This window comes from Antechinus flavipes, chromosome 1, assembly GCF_016432865.1.
Source record: "Antechinus flavipes isolate AdamAnt ecotype Samford, QLD, Australia chromosome 1, AdamAnt_v2, whole genome shotgun sequence".
In the NCBI taxonomy this organism is placed as follows: domain Eukaryota; kingdom Metazoa; phylum Chordata; class Mammalia; order Dasyuromorphia; family Dasyuridae; genus Antechinus; species Antechinus flavipes.
In genome coordinates, this window is record NC_067398.1 from 705,735,823 (window position 1) to 705,758,528 (window position 22,706).

Consider the following 22,706-nt stretch of genomic DNA (forward strand, 5'->3'; position numbering starts at 1 on the left):
AATACCATTGTCTCTGGTCCTGGGTTTGCACAGTTCTTCTTAAGGACAGGCACCAACGCTAAGTCATTCCATTCATTCAAGCCGCTTGTTCACATTCGATCACTTCTCTACCCCAGTTAGCAAAGAAGCCACAACCATCATTTTTCACCTGTTTCTGCAGATGTCACTTTAACTTTATCCCAAATCCATCTTGAACCAGAGGATTCTCCCCCATCTCCTTGTAAGGAACTAGAGGACAAATCCAGTACAGAGAAAGGATATATTTATATCTCTGCTCTCAAGAGTCACAAGAAAGTAGTGAGTTTTAATAGCTTCCAGTTAGTTCCCTCTATGCAGGAACAGTGATTGTTATGAGATGTTGAGCACAATCAATAAAGTGGCCACAGTTACATAAGCAGAGACTTAAAGGCTACGAAGACAGACTCCGGACCCTTCAAAGCAGCTAGGCTGTGTCTCTGTCAGTGATGAGGGGGAAGGGCCACCTGGAAGAAGCAGTCATCTGGGTCAGGCTGAGAAAAGGACTGTTTTAAATCCAGTGCCTCCTCTGGTTAAGAGTAAGATATTTACAGCACAGTCAAGGCCTGAACTCATCTCCTTCTGTACTGATGGAGGAGCAACTTCAGCAAAGGAGGAGCACTGCTCTCTGCGGATCTGCTGGGTCAGCACATCAGCAGCACCGGGCTGATCCCTCGGCACGTACTGGCTGTAGAGTCCCGGAGCAAGGAGGGAGGCCAGCCGCACAAATAAATACCTTGTGACACTTGTCCTGAGTGTCTTGTAGCTCTTTGCTCTTGATAAGAAGTTTCTTTTCCATGGAGCTAATCTTGGCAGGAGAGTCCAAACCTGATACAACAGACCTAAACAAAGCCAAACACCACATAAATACAGACAAAGGATGGGCCAGAAGCATCATTCAGAACACAACACATTTAGTATGTAGGTGTTACATCTGTGACTGGTTAGCTCACTTGTTTGGAATTTAGTATTAACGAAATCACTGCCCGGAGTTTAGTCCCCAGCTAGGCCAGTTAGCTCTGCTGTTTTATTGTCACAAACTACATCCTAATCCTTAGCAAGGATTATGCCAACATACCTGGATGGACACTGCTATCATTCCAAGTGCTTTACACACAATGGAGCACTAGTGCCATTCTCATATGCAAAAGAGACACTTAAGGTACCATCCCTAAAGGATGTTCTCTGCTTCCAAATATTTTTAACAGAAATAATTTCATTAAAATATACGTCAAAGACAATCCTGAAAAATGGAACACTGCACAAACACTGTTTATCCCAGAGGAAAGGCAGCAGTCACAGGGATCCACACAGGATCACTGACAATCAGAAAAACATTCTATTCCCACTCTGATTAGCCACAGTAATAATCCTAATCTCTGAGATCACTTCCTCCAAGCCACAGCTGGAGCACTTCTACAGGAAGCTTTTGGATTCCAAACACTAGTATTTTACAATCAAACTACTTTGTGGTTAACTATTTTGTGTTTATTCTCTTCCTATTTATTCTGCATTTACTAATAATACATGCTCTAGTCATCACCTTTAGGGAAAAAAGTGCTCCTTGAAGAAAAGACATTTTTCATTCATGGCATTTATTCATCCTAGCGCCTAGGCTAGCGCCCGGCCCTCAGGAAATACTTGAATGCCAAGACTAATAATTATTCTCACTTATGGCTCTTTAACATTTTACCAAGAGCTTTACATACATTACATATTATCCTTACAACAACCCCAGGAGATTACCAGGACAGGCTTGTTTCATCCTATTTTATGGATGAGGAAAGTAAGGGTCAGAGATGTTCCATGACTCACCCAAGCTGCTTTAGTTAGTCAAGGGCAAAGTCATTATTATGAGGGCAGAGTGACTGTCATAGAGCCCTGGGTCTGCTGATTTCCAATCAAGGGTTCCTTCCTGATGAAAGTCTCTTAGCCTACCCTGGTCCATGTCCAGTTCTTCCAACATGACACACTCAGGTCCTATCTCAGGGCCTTTGCCTTGGGGGGAAAGGGAGTAGGGAGGGTGGCTCTATCGCTTTACCTCAGCTTCCAGAGTTTCCCTGGAACCCTTCAGGACTCAGCTCCAAGGCCACCTTGTGCAAGGTTCAAGTCGTGACTCCTGTCCCCAAGCCCCAAGTTGCTGCTGCCTCCTCTTACCATATTACCTCCTATCTCTTCTAAACAAATCTATCACCTAGTACTAATGTCATCTCTCCCATTAAAAGTGATGTCCAGGAGGACAAGGACTGTTTTTATTTTCCTTTGTAACCCCAGCACTTAGCGCTTGTTATATAGTAAGTAAAATAGATAATAATACTATAATAAATACTATAATACTATATAAATGTTAGTTGTTATTATTATTATTGATGCTAATAACAATGATAATTAATGTTTATTTCCTGACTAATTTAATGATAAAACATTGTAGGATAAATCACAAGCTTCACAAAATGTCAAGAACATATTGCTGTGGAAGGCAGACATTTTCCTAGACTGTCCAGGCCTCTCTAAAAAAGTCTCCACCACGGGAGATGAGCAGCACCCTCTGTCTACCACACCGCCCCCTTCCAATCCCTTTCTGTCAAAGACACCACCATCCTTCCATTCTCCCAGGTCTCTAAGTTCAGGATTACCCATGATTCCTCAGTTTCCCTCACCACATATCTCACACCAACCGGCAGGTCTGGTTGTTTCGGCCTCCACAAAGCACCCAATGCCCTCTCGACTCACGCAGCCACCAACACACAGTTCAGGCCATTCTCTCTTCCTGTTCTCCAGTCTCTAATAATAAGGTGACCTTTCTCTTTGCCAAGGCTAACCCCACTACAGGTGCCTTAGATCCCATTGCTTCTCACTTTCTCAATCAAATCAATTTTATCAAATCCATATGAGGTCCTGGGCAATGTACCGAACACAGAAGGTGCAAATCCAAAGGACCAAACAATTTCTACTTGCAGGGGATCACATTCTACTAAGTGAGGCACAACAGCTGCTCCACCATGATTCTTCCCTCGCCCCCCACAATTTTCCATCTCCCCATCTACAAATTTCTTCTTCACTGTTTTCAAACATACTGAAGTCCTTCCACTTTCAATAACCTTCACTACATCCTTCCATCACTACTAGCTTTCCTTACGTTACATCCCACCTCATTCTCAGCTAAATTACTTGAAAAAATCTTCTCTCTTTTCCTCACATGAAAGTTCAATTCCTTTTTTTGTCTCTTTGTAGGGGTGCTCTCCTTGCCTAGAACACACCCCTCCTAATCTCAGAGTCCCTCCCTCTTTCTTCAGGTTACATTTTCAGCATCATCTTTTACACAAAGATTATTTTAATCTAATCCTCTTGTAACTTTAGCACTGTCTTATCCTAAACTCCAATATACTGGGCATGTGTACATTGTGTACACATACACACACTCTCTCTCTCTCTTTCTCACCTAACAGAATATAAAAGGTTATAGGGAATAGGGATTGTTTTATTCTTTGTATTTTATACCCCAGTGCACAGTGCCTGGCACATAGAAGGTGTTTAATAAATGCTTGCTGACTGATTGATTAATTATACATGGCCGTCCAGACCCTCCTACTCATCCAAAGGATACATCCTCCATTTTGCTATTTTGGTGCTTGACAAATGTTCGCTGTTTGGAAGTTCTAAGTACAGTCATTAAGAGCTCTTCAGAGGAGAAAAAAAAAAGGTGCTAAATAAATCTTAAAAAGAAATGAATAAATAAAAAGCACAACTAAAAAAAGCTATTGCAAAAATGTTGTGAATACAAACAGCTTGTGGAAATAATCCCAGAAACATCAATAGGATGAAAAGACAATAGGATGGACAGTAAAGGAAAAAGTAATCTTGTCCATCTGTTACACGGCAGAAAGCTCCCCCCAGCTCAGGATCCAGGAATAATTTAAAATCATGGTAGAAGTATTACATGGTATTTGGTTCTATTTGGCATTGACAGATCATGCTTCTGGGCACACTGATAACAAGGCGGACCTTCTCATCAAGGCCTTCTACACACATCTTTAACCCACTCCCCTCCCATCCTCTCCAGCACATTACTTCCACTATTATCTCTTTCTCTAATCTTCAATCTCTCCCATCTACTGGTTCCTTACCTGCTCTCTAAAAACATACTCCAATCTCTCTTATCATCAAAAAAATCCTCCACTAAATCCGATGGTCCCCTGTAGCAATCATTTTCCTTGAACCAAATTCCTTGAAATAGCCATTTACACTAAATGCCTCTACTCCCTCTCCTCTCACTCTCTTTTAAACCTTCAAAATCTAACTTCCAACATCATTCCTCAAATAAAACTGCTTCTCTCCAAAATAATCAATACTCTCTTAATTGTGAAATCTAATGATCGCTTCTTAATCCAAACTCTTTTTCTCTGCAATGTCTATCCCTACTGCTCACTTGTTCCCTCCTGGATACTCTCTCCTGCCTTTGGTTTCCATGAGAGATAAAGAACTTAAACCAAGTGGTACCAATTCAGTGCATCTTCAGCCATGTTATATCCAATAACTCTGGCTGTACCACCCCTCTTCTCTCCCTAAGTTTTCAAATAGTGACCTCCCATAAATTAAACTATCATCTCTATATAATAATAGTTTACACACACACGCACACACACACACACACACACATACACACACACACACCCCATGCACAAATCAGTTTATACCTCATCACCTCTCACTTTGATTACTGCAAATTGTTAAGGACCATGCCTAAGTGAAGGGGCAAGTCAATTCTCCAAAAGCCTCCACAGCTGGGAATCATAAACTTGAAGGAGTTGCAAAGCAGGCTTCACTAATGTAGATGTTCTTTGTGGATTGGGAATGAAATAAATTGGAGGCAAGAAGGAAGAGGAGAGTCTGAGTTAGACCTCCAGCAGTCACTGGCAGATGGCTCCCATATCACAATAGCAGATCATTCTAACTGGAATTCCTACTTCAAGCCTCTCCCACTCAGCTGGCCATGGGATTTTCCTGGAAGCACAAGTCTGATCATGGCACTGGATCTCAGGAACATCAATGGATCCCTCTTCCTTCCAGAATCAAGTACGAATCTTCAGCGTGGCAGCCCCTTGCTGCCGTTCTAGTCTTCTTGCTCATTATGACATCCCCGCATATTGTCCCATTTCTTTTGCACAGATGACTCTGCCAAGCCTGGAATGTTCTCCTTGGCAGAACCTGGGTTCTGCAAAGACTTACTGCCATGTTCCTTTCTAAAAGAATTTTTTGACCCCCTCCCTGCTCTGCTGCTTACTGTTCTCCCCAAGCCCTATGTATATCCCATTAAGTATCGACTCCTTAAATGCACTGTTTTGCTTTTGACTCTCTCCCCCAGAACCCCCTACAATTCACCAGGTATACAGAAGGTGCATAATAAATGCCTGTTGATTATTGGCTTTGACAGGGAACCCTAAACACTAATTTAGCTACAGTAGCCTGAGAAATTTCAAGACAATTTGCCCATACTAGCTTATGTTGTTAGGCTAATAATCAATAACTTAAAAAAAAAAAAAAAAACAACCAACCTATAAAGATACCTGCAATGCAGTGTCTAGAAAGATGCATTAATTTGCAAAAGGAGCATATTAAAACAGTTCACGGCAACTAAAATTTTTAATGTTATTAGACTTTGTCCAAAGAGGGTCAGCCTATACTGAATTTCTCTTCACTCACAGCAATCATAAAATGTGAACTTGGAAGGAACCTTGGAAGTCATTTTCCTAACCCCCTTGTTAGATACAAAAGGAAAGACCTAGCAGATAAAGTAACTTGTCCAAGATTATAAAAGTGTTGATAACAATAATTCACATTTAAATAAAACTTTAAAGCAATTTCATCCCAGTCCTCATGATGTTAGCAGTGCAAGACTTTATAAGTGAAGTTCAGAAGATAAGTGATTTTCTAAGGTTTTTCAAGTTAGTGTCAAAGTTGAGATCCAAGTTCAGGTCCTCTGCCCCAAAATGAAGTATTCTTGCTATTATACTACAGCTGAAAACTTTTTCTCTGTCCCTCAGGTTTTCTGAAAATTTTCTTATCTTGTTCTTCTACAATTTTCATTAATTATACAACTGGGCATCAAAGCTATTGCTCATATTTGCTTTATTTTGATATCATGTTGAATTCAAGTCATAGACCAGGAAACAACCTACATTTCTCTATCTTTGCCCCTATTCCATTTTGACTGTACAACCATCTGACAGAATTATTAACTCAGTTCCTATTATCAATTACCAACACAAGCTAAATTGTACAAAATAAAAACCTTGATGGGAGGTTGGGGCTCTTTTACTTAAGGGTAACACAACAAAAGCTTGAACAATTAGTCTACATCCGGTGAAAGGAAGAAGGCCAAGTTACAAGGGATAAGGGGATAAAGAAACTCTTCTAAATTAAAGCCATGCCTGTCACTGAAAAGGAGGCTCAATCAGAAGGACAGAACACAAGTATATGAAGTGTAAATAATAAATAGGGCAAACTAGAAATGACTCTGAGACCACTACAGACCATTTACTTTAGCAAAAGGCAAAAATGGACGAAGAGTTTGAGGAACAAATCCAGCAAGCATGATGTGGTAGTGATGGGAAATGTCAGTTACACACATCTCCTGTTTCTGGTCCCTTACTCTGTTCTGTCCCCCAAGCCTACAGGAAGCCTCCTCATCTCTACCTCCAGGCTTCTCTGGCTTCCTTCCAGCCCCAGCTAACCCTCACCTTTGAGAGGAAGCTTTTTGGGATCCCCTTATTGCTGATGCCTTCTCTGCTGATTAGCTCCGATTTATCCTGTCTATACATTGTACATATATAGAGTTGCTCCCATAGAATTGTCTAGCCTGTTAAAATGTGAGCTTCTGAAGAACAAAGCCTGTCCTTTGACTTCCTTCGTGTCCCAGAACTTAGCACAGTACCAGTATGGTAACAGGCATTTAATAAATGCTTAGTGACAACTGACTGGATGTTAGCTAGATATATACATACATACATATATATGACAAGAGCAGAGCTATTGACAAACCCTTGATTTACCTTAATGATTATTTCATTCTTCAAAAGATGGAACGTAAAACTAGAAGAACTACAATTTTAGATCCATTTTAAGTATCACAGCAAATGGCTGCTGAAGGAAAAATAGTGGGACCACAGGGCAAGCCCCTAAGAAAGTCCCAATCAGGCAAAGGTCTAACTTGTTAAAAGAGAAGCCTTGCAAAAGTAACTCTGCAAAAAAAAGAAAGTCACGCCCAGTGTTCAACAGCTAGAGAAAAGGGAATAAATCATAATATCTGATAGAAAGAAATGGGATTGTACTTTTCAAAAGTTTCAATTGATGCCTAGTGGTGTGAGCAGGATCAGGAGAATGACTGACACAACACCGCAAAGACAAACAACTTGGAAAAACTTAAAAATTCAGATCAACACAAGGAGCCCCCACGATCTCAGAGAAGTGAAGATAAAGCAAACTTCCAGCCTGGTGGGAACCAGCTTGAATCAGCTCCCAAGAGTCAACTGTTAAATTGTCGGTGAGAGCATTTACTTCAGAAATTGGTGATCAAATTGAATAAAGTAATAAAGAAATTGTTAACAATGCAGATTAAAGTTAAAAGTGTGAATATGCTGTTTGTGTTAAATGTTAAACATTCACAAGCACACTCTCTGGCAGAGAGCTGATGGACTCAGCTTGGAAACTGAGACTTGTTTGTTTTTGACATGGCCAATGGGGGAATTTGTTTTGCTTCATTATGCATATCTGTCTTTATTTTTCAGTGGGGTGAGGGTGGGGAGAAAGAGGCAAGAGGGAGAGAAAATAGATTTATATTCTTTGAAAAAACTTAAAATAAGAAAAAAGAAAAAGTCATCCCTGCCAAAGAAATTCTTTAAAGATAAATTTAGGTATGAGCAAAGAAGCATGACAGCATATTGTAGGTCATCCCATGGAGTCAAGAAAATCTAACTTCTTCCTAAGATTACCATTCCATGGAATGGTAATTCCATTCCATGGAAGCATTATGCCACATCTGAGCTAAAACAGTTAAAAATAAAAACAAACAACTACTGCCTGAAATACTGAGTGGCTCAAGGGGACAGTGAAAAAAATTAACAACACAGGATCAGAGTTCAACAGCAAAAACCTAGTCAGTGCTCAGTACTGGGTGAGATTCAGAAGTACAATGAAGATGCTAATAAAAGAACATGCAACCTGCCCCCACAATGCTTGCCTACTCCTCCTGGCCAAATCCTTGGTATGCAGCCAGTTATCCCCATGGAGAGAAATGAGCTTTGAGCAGCCCTATGCATGCAGCCAGACACCCACACAACAGCACTGTCTCTTCAGACATGAAGCCAATTTGATTTTTTTTTTCAGACCCTATTTTCTAGAAAAATTTACTCTTAAATAAAAATTTCTACCTAATAAACATACACCTTCTATGATGTGTGTCATATAGATAACAGGAGGAGGTCTAGTGTTGTTGCAGCATACAAATTTTTTTAAAAGACCTAAAAACTTCTAAGTGAACCCTGAGTTAAAAATATGATAAAATATAGCCTTTTCAACCAAGTACTTATAAACTAATATTTCACAAAATTCCTTAATAAATTATTTAAGAGAATGCTTCATATAGAAGAATAGAATACATATGTGTGTGCGTACACACACACATATATACACACACATAAATATACATGTGCACACATACACACACACAGAATATTCACTCTAATCACTAGTCTAATAATGCTTAAGAAAATTACCTTAATCGAGGCACTGGTTTATTCTCATAGAGTGAGAGAGCTCCATAGCTGAGAAAAAACTTTCAAAAATAATACCATAGTTGGAAGCACTAAGAAGACCAAGAATGGCTATTTAAGAATAAAACCAGGGAATCAAAATTAAATATGCCAAAGGCTCTACCTTAATTGTATCCCACAGACTCTAAAAATACATGCAACTGCAATCTGTAATATGGTGCAAAAAACTCATCAGCATTCTGTTTCCAAAAATATGCTGGCTTTTAAGATATAACATTCTGGGATTTATGAACCAGCTCTAAAAGCCCATTTAAAAATAAACAATGTCCATCACAGGTATTTTGAAATACCAAATTCTGCTTTCCTAAAAGGTTTAAAGGAGTATCTAACTTTAATTTGAAAAAGCATTATAGCAGGCTTCATTTGCATTGTCGATTCGTTCTAGAATGATTAATATTTGGTCCAAATCATTTATTCAAAAAAGATACACATTAATCAGAGTTTAGCTACTCATATAATTTCCACTCTGCATCTTTACCCATGCCCAAGACTGCCAGTTAGATTTTGTTTGCACACAGTAATGCGCCAAGCACTTTTTGTGCCTGGGACGACCTTGACCTAGAGGAGGTGGTATTGAACAGTCCAAATTCTGGAACGGAGAAGAGCCCACTCTGGCATTTGGAGCTTGCTTACTCCCCAAAAATAAGAAATTCAGCTAAGTCACTATTAAGATGTCAATCAACACATCCTGACTTCTCACAGTGGGTCTGTCAAACTATAGGAAGGTAAATGTAACTTTTGAACTCCATTCCACTGAGGATTCTGAAACTCCCCTTTCCTATAATCTGGCCCTACTCTTTTCCACAAGGAAAGTTAGAGCAAGTTTTCTATCTGAAAATCCTAATTCATTATGGAAGTGGCTGGTTCAGATTCTGTTGAGCTATCTCCCTTCAGAGTAGAAAATGAATTGGAAATGGTGTGAATCTACCTACTTCCTCAAATGGAGCTGTACATTCTGCATTAGAATAGCATGACTAGAAGACAATAAGATATACTATATGGTACAGGCAACAAAATGTTGAGAGAGAAAGGCAGAAAGAATTTGACTCTCTAAAGAAGCCAGATGCTGTTATAATATCAGTAAAATTCAATTAAAACCTGTTCACTATGAGAAGGATGTTTTGTGTACACAGCACCTAAACATTTAAGATCAATCAAAGACTATTTAAAGTGGGTACACAGCAGGAACTGTCCAAAAAATAAGTCTTAGTCTTGATCTATTTGTTCAAAATCTGTTTTCCAAAAGAACAAAAAAGACACAAGTAAGACATAAGTAAGGGATGAAAAATTACACTTAAGGGAGAGAAGGACGAATGCCAACCTGGCCCAGAATATAGGAACACATAGTGCTACTTGTCAATTTTGGACTTCTTAAAGAATCTAAGGCAGCCATGCAAATTTGTATTGATTCACAAGTCCAAGCTAATGGGCTAGCAAATATTTACACTGCAAGCCTTGAACAGTCACTAGCATACATGAATTAGGATGGTTCCTTTTGCATTAATTTTAGGAAGCATCTACTATAGGAATGTACATCGATGGCACTGCCTGACTGCTTTCAAATTCCATAAACATACTGCTAACCAAAAAAACCCATTACTTCTGAATTAGCTAACTTGAAGTGATAAGACTATGACATAATCTACTTTACAATGATTTGTTAATTGCTTTCACTGATCTGAAAGCATTTGATACTACCTATAAGTATATTCTCTCCTCTTTATTCTAACTTGCAACTAAAATTTCAGACTTTTCACTTTTCCTGGCAATACTCCACTAATGCTTCAATTTGATGCTTATTTATATGAGTCTATTTATCAGTACACAGACAAGTGCATGTTAGTTTGCCAGGATGTATGAGATATTACACTGTCATCTTCCTATCATGCATTTCAGATTGTAAAATAGAAGCTCCTTGTGGGCAGGTTATGTCTCATTTTTGTATTTTTCCCTCTAAAAGCTGTCATAAAGGAACGTAATCAAAGCCTATTGACTGATAGCTTTGAATCACCTTTTAAAATCTTTCTGCAAGACAGGCAAGATGATTTTGACTTTACTCTTTGGGAGGAATGAAACAGTTACACCAGAAATGAGGCAGCACAAGATGCTGAATGGAGTAAAAGTAAAAGGAAGAAGATGTGCTTATTTGGAGATTTGGAGTTTTGGGTTTTGCTTTGGACAAGTCCTGTCATTTCCACCTTCACAGCATCTCCCCAATATCCCCTCTCTCCTCTGACACCACCTCACATTTGGACTGTTGTAATAGCCTGCTAGTTGCTCTCCATGCCTCACGACTCCCTACATAACAATTTATGTTCCACTGAGTCATCAAATGGATCTTAAGAAAGCACAGGTCTGACTAGGTCCTCCCTGCACAGTGGCCCCAGGCCCAAATATAAAATCCTCTTTGGTTTTTAGAGCCGTTTGTGATCTGGCCAGGCTTCTTCCACCTTTCACCTTATCCAAAAGAATTCAGTCCAATCACACAGACCTTGTTGCTCTTCCTCAAGCAGCATCCTCTGCCCCCTACTCTGGCAAGGTCACTGGCAGACTCCTATGCCTGGAATATTCTCGCTCCTCATTTCTGTCTCCTGGTTTCAAGTCCCAGATAAACTCCCACTGCCTGCAGGCATGAGACTGGGCTAACATAACTGCCTCCACTGATTAGCTCCACTGTATTCTCTCTATAACTTATTCTACACCGTTGTTTGTGTGTTTTCTCCTGACTAGGCCAAGTTCCCCAAGAGGGGACCCAACACAGCCCAGCGCACAACACATAGTCGTGGATTAATCCATGTTGACTTGATATGCTAACTTTACAGTCAACATAAAAGTCAGATATTTACCAATGAAGAGGAAGAATGGAATATATACTCTGTGCTGTTTAGTTATAACAAAAAAAGGAAAACAAGATTTCCCCCAAGACTTCAAAGTAACAGTGAAGGGAAATAGGTCATCAATGGGAAAGCTTAGTTCTACCATTGAAGTCTGGGGGAAAAAAAGTAACATAATGTCCCAGTCATAGATGACTGAGAGGCAGCTAAAAATACAAAAATAGATTTGAATAAAGGCAGATTAGAGTAATCAGCAAAGAGATGAGAGCTGCCACCATGCAAGCAGGAGAAGCCTTAAGGAGAAAGTTTTCGAAGGCAGGAAAAAGAGCCTCTGGCAGAGACCTGAGGAAAATAAGGAGAGGTTTCTACTTGTCCAGTAGAAAAAGCTAAGTCTTCGTGAACAATTCAGCCCTTCCCCCCAACTCTTGTCTTCCCTCCACCCCAGCTTCATCTTTCTCCGGTCCCCACCGTGGTTCTTCCACTAAGTCAGGAAACGGTGCTTGAGCTTCTCCCGCATGCCTTAGCACTTTCTAGGCCACTGTTGGGTCTAATTATTCTTCCCTTTCTCTGCCAATAATCAGTCTGGTGACTTCCTCCTCCTAGCCCTAGGGTATCTTCCCTCTGATCCCTCCCTTCCTCTTGGGAATGTTCTGGGAGCATTTACAACCTTTTTCCAACATTCTAATTAGTATCACTTGGTGCAAAGCAGATGTGGGTGCAAATCCTACTGGGGCAGTTCCTGGGTGAGCCTAGTCAAGTCTCTTCAGGCCTCCATGATCATCTACTACGATCCCACAGTAAATTTCTCATAGGAAACCTGGAAGTTCCGTAGGAACCCTCGTAATTTTTAGGGTTATGGCTATGGTTTTCTGAGTCCATCTGATGTTCCAGTCTTAGCCCATAAATTCCTCCAGGGCAGGGATTGGGTTCTGCTCATCTCCCTAAGATCAGCACAAAGGACCTCATCAGCTTCCTGAAGCCCTGGAAGGTGGGCCCTGCTTTTACCATGCTGTCTGACTAGGAATACCAGACTGCGCTGGAAGCTCGGGGGAGAGAAGAATCCGGCTGCATCCATGCCAGTGCCCCCTTCCCGCTGACTGGTTCAGTGGTGCTGGGGCAGCTTCTGAAGGCTTGAGAATTCCCCATTTTCATTTTGGAATACAATCCTGGCTCCGGCATCTACAAGCTATAGGACACTGAGCAAGAACCTTGAGCATTAGGGCTGTTTCCTCATCTGAAAAAGGAGGAGGTTGGCCTGGGTGGTCTCCAAGGTCTCTTCTGACCCCAGATCCTGCAATCCTACTTCTTGCATTGTCCGACTTCCCAGGACTGTGGGGGAAACCGCTGTCAAGAGTCAAAGGCTAACCACACTAGTAATCAGCCCCAAGTAAAAGAGGATTCCTTGGCATCAACATTTAAATGTCCAGTTCCACCAGAACCAGAACTACCCAGGTCTGCAGCAAGAGAAGCCCATAAAATTAAGAGACAACTTTCTGCTGTCATGAACTCCTCCCAGAAATAGAGGAATCTCTTACCAAAAGATGGTAATTCTGTAAAACAAAATCTTCCACTCTTCTTCCAAAGTTCCTAACACTTAAAAATTCCTAGTAAGACATTATTTTTATAGTGTACATAAGTTAGATGAAATTATAAAAGAAGCAGGTTTCCTGGACTTGCTTTATGGTGAACACATGTAGTAAGGTAAAATCTGTTTTAGCCTGTCCTTCAACTGGGTGATCATTCCTTTTTCTCATTTAGGTACGAGGATAAGAAAATGTATTTTGCTGACATGTGGAAAGAATGCTGAATTAGATAGCTAGGGACTGGGGGATTCCATGCTGAGTTCCAGATGTGCTACTAACGAGCTGCATGACTTTGGGCCAAGTCACTTTACTTCTCAACCTCTCAACGACCTCATCACTCACTGAAACTGCTCTCTCCAGAATTACTAGCTCTTAATCGCCAAATTTAATGGCCTCTTCTCAATCCTTGTCCTTCTCAATCTCTCCAAAGTATCGGACACCGTTAACCATAGATTCTCTTTTGTATAATCTCTCTTCTCTGGGTTCTGTGACACTGCTTTCTTTAAAACTCTATATAAATGCAGGTTATTATTCTTTATATGCCAAAACCTAAACAGAATTCAAATCTTAATGAATGATAAAATATGAAGATAAAGACTCTCACTGGTTACCATGGGTTCAAGTATCTGTCATGTGTAGGCACTGATTCCCAGATCTATATATCCAGTCCTAGTTTCTCTCCTGAGCTACAGTCCCATCACCCATGTTTATTGGAAATTTCAAAACTGATGTCTTGCAAGCTCCTCAAAGTCAACATTTCCAAAAGAATGGAAAGCCCACTCCTCCAGATTTCCTTCATTCTGTCACGGAGACCACCATCCTCCATTCATACTATTTTGCAATCTCAGCATCATCTTAATTTGCTCTTCCTCAACCCACATGTGGATTAAAAGGCTAAATCCTATCAATTCTACTTTCATAAGGTGTCTACTCACTAGGCCACCACCCTGAGGCAGGCCCACTCAGTGGCCTTTTAATTTGTCTCCCCACTTGAAGTCCCTCCTCTCTGCAACCCATTGGCCGCCACACAGCTGGCTGTTAAGAGTAATTCTCCTCCAACATGGGTCCCTACTCAGTAAACTTCAGTAATTCCCAATTAAGTCTGAACCAAATACAAAATTTGCATGCAAATCCCTTTACAAAGTGGCCCCAAATAACCTTTCCCAACTTTATGCCCCTTCAGTCCCGCCAAAGTGGCCTTCTTCTGCCTGCTCCCCAGATTCTCTCCTCTTCTTGATGTCTTTGCACAGGCCATCTCCCATAACTGAAGTGCCCTCCCTCTTCACCTCAGCTCCTGGGAATCCTTCATAACTTAAGATCTCATTTCTAGGCTCAACTCATGTGCCTACCCAAAATGGAAACATTTCTGATCTTGTGAGTTCTCTCCCCATCATTTTCTATTCTTTTTTCTTATTCCAAATAGAGTACCATACCCAAAGTCAAGAAGACTTTGTTCAAAACCCTCGTCTGATATTTATTTGCCATGCAGCCATGAGCAAATGTCGTCCCTCTGAAGTTATTTTCCATTTACATTATCTATCTCTTGTATATACCTAATTAGCTTGTGAGCTTCTCGAGACCTGGGATTGTATTTCTGCCAACTTTATATCTCTATATTATGCTTAACATTGTGTCTGGCACTTAATAAGCATATAATAAATGCTTGTTAACTGACAAGATCTGTGAACTTCAGTTTCCTCATCTATATATTGGAAATATATTTGTTCCTATCTCACAAAGTTATAGTAAAGAACAAATGCAATAATGTACACAAAGCACTATGTAAACACCAGCTATTGCTATTATTCTTTTTATATGCAAAAGCCTAGATAGAAAAAAACAAAAATTAATGATAGATTCCAATATGAAGAAATAAACTCTCAACTATTTGATAAAGGGCATATATATATATAAACATATATAAAAATATATGTGAATATATTCCAACATCACTATTATGATCCTTGTCAAAACAAGTGAAACTATTAAAACTATTCAATCTTAGGTAGAATTCTGCATGAAAGTTTATTATTCATTCAGCATCATCTCAGAATATTTCATTCAATTAGTCATTAATAAATCCAGAGGTCAGTTTACCCAGCACATCACAAAAGCACATATAATTTCCTCAGTGGTGTGAAGAAATGAGTAACAACAAAGGTAATCAATTCTTGTAAATAAGAACTTGTGACATTGAAAATAGAAGAGGGGAAAAGAAAACTTGAAAAAGACCAGGTTAACTGGTGATAAAAGCTATACTCACAAGAAATCCTTTTTCAAAAATTAAGCTAACTCTTCAGATCTGAATTTCTTAACTATGTTTCAAAATAATGTGTTAGCTATTAAATAACTTAGCCAATGAACTAGACTGAAATCTCACCATAAATCTTTCCAAAAGAGTGAAATTGACTATTTGCCTTAGGAATCTGAACCCCTTTTAAAAGGATCACTTAGAAGATGGTTTACCAAAAGATGGGATGGTCCTGTGACATGGACCCTATGGAACACACTAGAAGGAGTCTCTAGTAGAAGAGTAGAAGGAATTATACAGGTAAAAAGCTGTCCTATTTCTAACAAAAATGTATTTTTTTTCTTGTTAAGAGACACATAAAGGAAAAACCTGCAATTCCACCTTCCAGTTAAAAATTACAGATATTCAAAAATAAGAAACTAAATGGAATTCATTTTTCTAAAACATCTGCAGGGGCACATTGTTTCATGCCCAAGAAAGCTCTATATATTTCTAATTGCCATGAGATTAAAGAATGTACCTTCAAATACCATATCCAGTAAAAACCATCCATGAAAGGAGAATCACCAAATCAAAACAAGTATTTCTTAAGTTCTAAGTCTTTCCTAACACCGAGACAAGATCCATTTCTTTCTGTCTGGCACCCTTCTCTATCAACGATCCCTTCCTGTATTCCTTAGTTTGAGTACAGGCTACTCTATGGACATTCTAATCAGATTTCGGAAAACCTCATAATAAAAAAAATTAAAAAAAAAAAAAAAACGGCATTCTTCCCCTAAAAAAAAGCATTTAATCACATGCTGCTTCAAGACAAATATCATACAATTCTGCCAACTACCTAAAATTACACTGATTTATGTTTTTCATGATATCCTAGAATACCAAACAAATATCCTTTACTCTCTAATTCTGACCTATCCCACCTTATCTTAATTCTCAACACAGCTCCTTCAAAACATAAATTCTGACCTGGAATCTTCACTGCATACACCCTGAGGCTTTACCCCCCCACCACCCCCAACATCATCCATCTCTTGCCACTTGCCTTTGCTCTGTCCTCTTCCTCTGTTCTTGTATGGAGCTTCCACATACCTCTCTGCACATTTTAATCCAGACCTACTACACAGTCAACAGCTATCCACATTCTAGCTTTATGGAAAACTGTCCAGAATCAACATAGCTAGCAAAGCCGGAATATCCATTTTTCACCATAAATTTTAAAGCAAGAATTCAATGATAAAAACATCTTCTTTTACAACTTGCATCTCCATTATTGACTCTATTTTTTCATGTCTAATGCCTAATTTTTATATCAGTCTAAGATCTTTTCAGGAACACCATCAAAATAGAACCCATAATGAGAAATCCCGAATCCCCTTTGATTAGTATCGAGGCTACTTATATTCATAATACTGAGCAAAGAGAGCATGAATACTGTCAGGAGAAAACCAAATTTTGATTGCTTCACAATTGGGCAACAACTAATTACCAAAAGCTATCCTAATAGCCAAAAAGTAAGAGACCTGCAAGTCTATGTAGTAACACGAACACTATCGCTGTAAATCCTTGCTGAGAATTAGCTGGTAGTTCTAAAAGCAGGATGTCCATATATCATAATGAAAGGAATTATTATTATGTTCAGCTACCAAATCAGCTGAAGCTACTGCATTTCTGATCAATCCTCTGATGCTGGAACTCTGGGCTCTCCAATCCTGGGCACCGCACTAATGCATTTCTCATTAGCTCTTCCAGCAACAGCTAAGGACCTACCGGGTCAGGGGTTTGTACCATGACAGCTATACTTCCATTTTCTCGCCCTGGTTTTTTCCCTGAAATGCGGTGATACCCACTTTTCTGTGAATCTCCGATCTCTCACCATTCACATTTTCTTTTCGGTGGATCTCCTTTATGCAGATCTCTGTCAGACTCCCAGATTTCCAGCTGGGGGAAGCTGACTTCCCGAGTCAGTGACCTAGAGGACTGTGGGCTTCGTGTCCTTGGGGCTTTGATCAGACCCCTCACACCTCAAGTTCAGTGGTCCTCCCCCTCTAAATTTTATCTCTAATAGTAACAAGTGGGCTTAATGATGCTAAGTACCTGGGGTTCCTCAGCACACCCAAGACAGCCACCAACCCCAGCCCCCACAGAGCAGGAGCTCTCTGCTCCCCTCAGCGCTTCCCCTGTCAGGGTTCTGCACTCACTGCTAGTAAAAGACCCAGGCTAGCTCTTCTCTTCTGAAAAGCAGAGTCTAGAAACTAACTCAGAGTAGCCAAATCACAATGTCACAGCATCCATTTGGGGAACAGCAGAGACACCCTTAAATACAATTACATAAAGCTATGAAACATGCCCACCACCGAGGCAAAGACGGAGACCCGAGAAATCTAGCAGCCCCCTTCATGCAGACGACATGCTAGTTAACAGACTCCCCCACTCGACTCGCTGTCCCTCAGACCTGATATTTCACATTAACACAGTTCCCATGAATGACCATTTCTACTTACTCTGCTCTACCAAGGATCCCCAGGGCTTTGCTGAACGAAAACCCCACAAAAGGCAAATCTTCACCGGAGAAACCTCCAGGGTTCAACTGGCCCGGAAAAGGTAAAGCCCGCGAATTTCTCTCTGGTTCATCAAAATTAGAGGTGTCATCATCAGACTTGAGGGTGGGAACGAAGGGGGGAGGAGCTGATGAAAAACAAAAAGGAAAAAAATCAGTCTCATGCAATCACACTCTTTCCCAGCAAAGGGTCCTGCTCCCTCCGAGCTTGCCCTGGCACTGCAGCTCCTGCCTTTAATCTCACTCACACAAGCAGCCGAGCTGCTGCTCTCAAACAGGATTACAGCAACAAGAGATTAACCTCTTCTCTGCCAACATGGCTACCACTCTGCAGACCATCTTCCATTCTCGTGAAACCGAATTCTCTTCTAAGCCAGGTAGCAGTCTCACCAACGCCACAGGACAGAGGCACTTGTGAACCAGCCGGAGCCGGCTACTTGTCCCGAATCTTTCTAGAATATTTCTGTAAAGCTTCCCAAGTATAAGCACCCCGATGTGAGGTCTGCTATCTGCTACTGTCAGAGGCATAAGGGATGGTCTAAACCTATTCCTGACATGTCCAAGAGATCAGATTTTATTGCCATTGAAAACTGATCTTTTTCTAAAAGACTTAAGGAGCTGCAACCATTAAATCTTACTAGGTAACTATAATAGAAAGGAGAAGAGGCTTTCCTCTCAGGTCCTTAAGGATTTGCAACTCTTCATGGGACAGCACTGCAGTCTGGCTCATAATTACACAAATGCATAAACTGGAGACGTTATGAAAGATTGGTTTATTCTCACCTTATCTTTTCTCCTCTCCCCTCTCCCCCAAATTCACTGCAGTTTAATGAACTAGATGAATGAAGTTCCTTCAGTGATGTACAGTACTCTTACCCACTGAGGATGAGGCTACATACATGAAAAGAATAAACAGAATCTGCAGTAGCATTCCTACCTCCTTATATCATGTGCCCCTTAGGGAAGTGCTACATTTCTTCCACTTCTGGCAAACATGCTGAGCTTCCTTGCTTGGGGAGGCCGACCCTCTTGCATCGGGAGCCAGAATCAAGCTCAAGGCTCCAAGCCACAGTCACGGAGTGCAGTGTGCTGGAGCCGTTACCATGGATCCGGCATGGAGCTCCTGTCGCTGAAGGGCTGGCAAGTGAGGAGGACCCGGGAACAGACAGCACAGCCCCTGCACTGCAGGCTTCCTGCTACTCACTCCGTGCATGCTCTGGGCTTAACCCTACCTGCCTGCGTCCATGACAGATGCTGATGCTTCTCTGACTGACACAAGCAGAATGAGTCACTGCTGGGGCTTGCTAGCTCCCTCTGGTTGCCAAAGCCTTGCACAGCCCAGACTTTTTTAACTCCTTATTCTCTAGAATGACCAATCTGTATTTAAGCTACCACCAGAGAAGAGTAGCAGTCTTTTCTGCTCATAGACAAAAATCTGACTGTACAAAATCCCCAAATTACAACAACACTCAAGTTTCATTCGTGGCTCTCCAGGGAAAATGATTCCTAGAAGGTGGGAGGGAGAGGGGAAAGGGGATTTGAATGAAAAAGGAAACCAAATTAGGGACTTCATTTGGCCAAAGAAAGTCAAAAGGGCATTCATATATATTCAAGTGTATTGGGAAAATAAGAAGGAAGGATGAAAAATATGAAATGTGCAACATCTGAAAATTATTTAACACTTCTAAGTTTCTTCCAGAGAATTTAAATCTTCATTTTAGTATGTAAAGATCTATTTGTTTTTAAGAGATATGAATAGTTTTAGGTTTTTTTTTACCAAGTCGGAGGTTTTCTACCCTGTTTTTTATCCTACATATATTTACAGCTACATAATTTCTAAAGCAAAAATCCAACTGATTTTAAATAGCTCTCCCAAATGTATTATAAAAATGGAAGAAAATAAAAACCAAAAGGATAAAATAAGATAAAAATACACAATTAGGCAAATAGGAAGAGATTTCCTTTAGAATAAGGTTCCTATATAGTGTTTGCTTTATATAATGTAAAACAAATTTATAGACATAAATGTCTAGCTCTTTGTATTAATTATATCCTCCCCACCAAGTTATATCTTTTCTTCCAATTTAAACTGTTCTCTTCCTGAGATAAAAAGAATTCCATTAATGAAAGTAGAATTTTAACCTAAGCTAGGATTCATCTTCAGTAAATTTATAGGTTAGAAATTCATTATTGGAAAAATAAATATCCTCTCTAAAAACTCTAGTACTATAAGATAGTTTAATGTAGTCAAGATCAATTTAATGGCTCAGTAAATCTTCAAGGTAAGAACAAGAGAAAGGTGAAGAGATGAAATAACACACTGCAAGATCTTCTGTTACAAAAGGAATTTAGAAACATACCTGCCTGAGAAAAGCTGAAAGAAGGATAAGGCAGATACAGAAGGTACAAGGTACAAAAGGAAGATCTATGGACCACAGTGAGTCATGAGCTGAAGAGCCAGAAATGATTCAATATCCAAAGAATCACAGAAGTTAAGAGTGAAAAGAGATCTCAGTGGCTGTCCAGCCAAACCAACCATCAAAGGAACACTCAAGATCAAGAACCCACAAGCACTTAGTCATTCAGCCTCTATGTGAAGATCTCCGTGGAGAGGGGGAGCAGTCAAGTCAAATCAAGCCAACAAGCAATAATTTCATATCGGCCATGTGCCAACTATCTTGCAAAGCACTAATTAACATGCTTCAACATTGGTACTCAGGAATCACATTTGTTCACTGCATTCATTTAGAATTCTTAAGTCTTGTACATTTATCTGTCTTCATAATGTTGTTACTATATAAAATGATGTGGTTCAGCTCACTTCACTGCATCAGTTCATATAAGCCTTCCCAGGTTTCTTTTTTCCCTTCTATCATTTCTAACAGCATATAGCACTCCATTATATTAATATACTAATTATTATATATTACAATATATAATATAATATACAATATATGTATCATATATTATATATTATAAGTATATTATTAATATACTTGTTCAGCAATTCCTCAATTAATAGGTACTCACTTTTCAGGTTCCTGCCATCACAAAAGAAGGAAAAGGAAGGAAACAAACATTTTAAGTGCCTACTATGTGCCTAGCCTTCTGCCAAGCACTTTACAAATATCCTCACAACAATCCTGATAGCTAAGTGGTGCTATTATTATCCCAATAAATGAGGAAACTGAGGCAGTGATTAACTAACTTGCTCAATGTCACAAAGCTAGTAAATACCTGCGGGCACATTTGAACTCAGGTCTTCCCAACTTCAGGTCCAATGCTCCATCTATCGTGCCACTTTTTTTTTTTTTTTAAACACAATAAAAGTTCCTTAAATTGCGGTATATGAATATTATGGAATATTATTGTTCTGTAGAAAATGACCAGCAGGATGAATACAGAGAGGACTGGCGAGACTTCCATGAACTGATGCTGAGTGAAATGAGCAGAACCAGAAGATCATTATATACTTCAATAACAATACTATATGATGACCAATTCTGATGGACGTGGCCCTCTTCAATAATGAGATGAACCAAATCAGTTCCAATAGAGCAGTAATGAACTGAACCAGCTACACCTAGTGAAAGAACTCTGGGAGATGACTATGAACCACTACATATAATTTCCAATCCTTCTATTTTTGTCCGCTTGCATTTTTGATTTCCTTCACGGGCTAATTGTATTATTTCAAAGTCCGACTCTTTTTGTACAACAAAATAACTATTTGGACATGTATACATGTATTGTATTTAACTTATACTTTAACATATTTAACATGTATTGGTCAACCTGCCATCTGGGGGAAGAGAAGGGGGGAGGATTGGAACAAAAGGATTTTCAATTGTCAATGCTGAAAAATTACCTATGCATATATCTTGTAAATAAAAAGCTATAATAATAACAAAACCCCACAGTACAAGTTCTTTTCCTCTTTCTTTGACCCCTCTGTTGGCATAGTCCAAAAATGGTTATCATTTAGTCAAAGTCTAACCTTTGGGGCAGAGTTACAAACTGCTTTCAAAAATGTCTGAAGCAATTCATAGCTATACCAACCTATATTAGTATGCCTATTTTCCTGCTGCCCCGCAACATTTTTCATTTTTGCCAAACTGGGTGTGAGATGAAACCTCAGTTACTATAATTTGCATTTTTCAGATTATTAGTGATTTAGAGCTTTTTTTTTAAATATGGCTGTTACTAGCCTGGAACTCTCCTTTTGAAAAATGCATGTTCATATCCTTGGACCAATTACAAATTGTGAAATGGCTCTTAGTCTTATAAATCTGAATCCATTCTTTATATATCTTAAAAATAAGATTTTTAGGAAAACTTAAAGCAAAACAATTTTCCTAGCTAACTTTTTCTCTTTAGCTATGTTGCTTTGGAAGAGGAGAGAGGAAAGGAAAGAAAAACTTTAATTTATGTATCCGCTGTACACTCCTTAGCTTATCAATGTACATCTTAAAACATGGTACCCAAAACTGAAAATAATATTCCATATATAGTCCAAAGTTTATTAACTCTGTATTCCTGAAAGCTTTGACCCTCTTAATTCAGCCCAAGATACCATTCTGTTTTAGTTGCTATGACACACTGGTAACTCATATTAATCTTGCATTCCATTTA

At 39.6% G+C, this 22,706-nt stretch overlaps 1 protein-coding gene across 8 annotated transcripts in view; it reads right to left on the reverse strand.

Annotated features, from left to right (window-relative positions):
• Positions 1–22,706, reverse strand: part of CIT (citron rho-interacting serine/threonine kinase) — a 149,546-nt gene that overhangs the window by 80,773 nt on the left and 46,067 nt on the right. For 6 of the 8 annotated variants that reach the window (XM_051972904.1, XM_051972907.1, XM_051972908.1 and 3 more), the window contains exons 10-11: positions 18,019–18,202; positions 752–857 (exon numbers count right to left, since the gene is read on the reverse strand). In XM_051972904.1, the coding sequence (XP_051828864.1) occupies positions 752–857; positions 18,019–18,202 (290 nt within the window). Of the gene's footprint in view, positions 1–5; positions 659–751; positions 858–18,018; positions 18,203–22,706 lie in introns of those variants that run through there. The other 2 variants (XM_051972911.1, XM_051972910.1) reach the window with 2 other exon arrangements.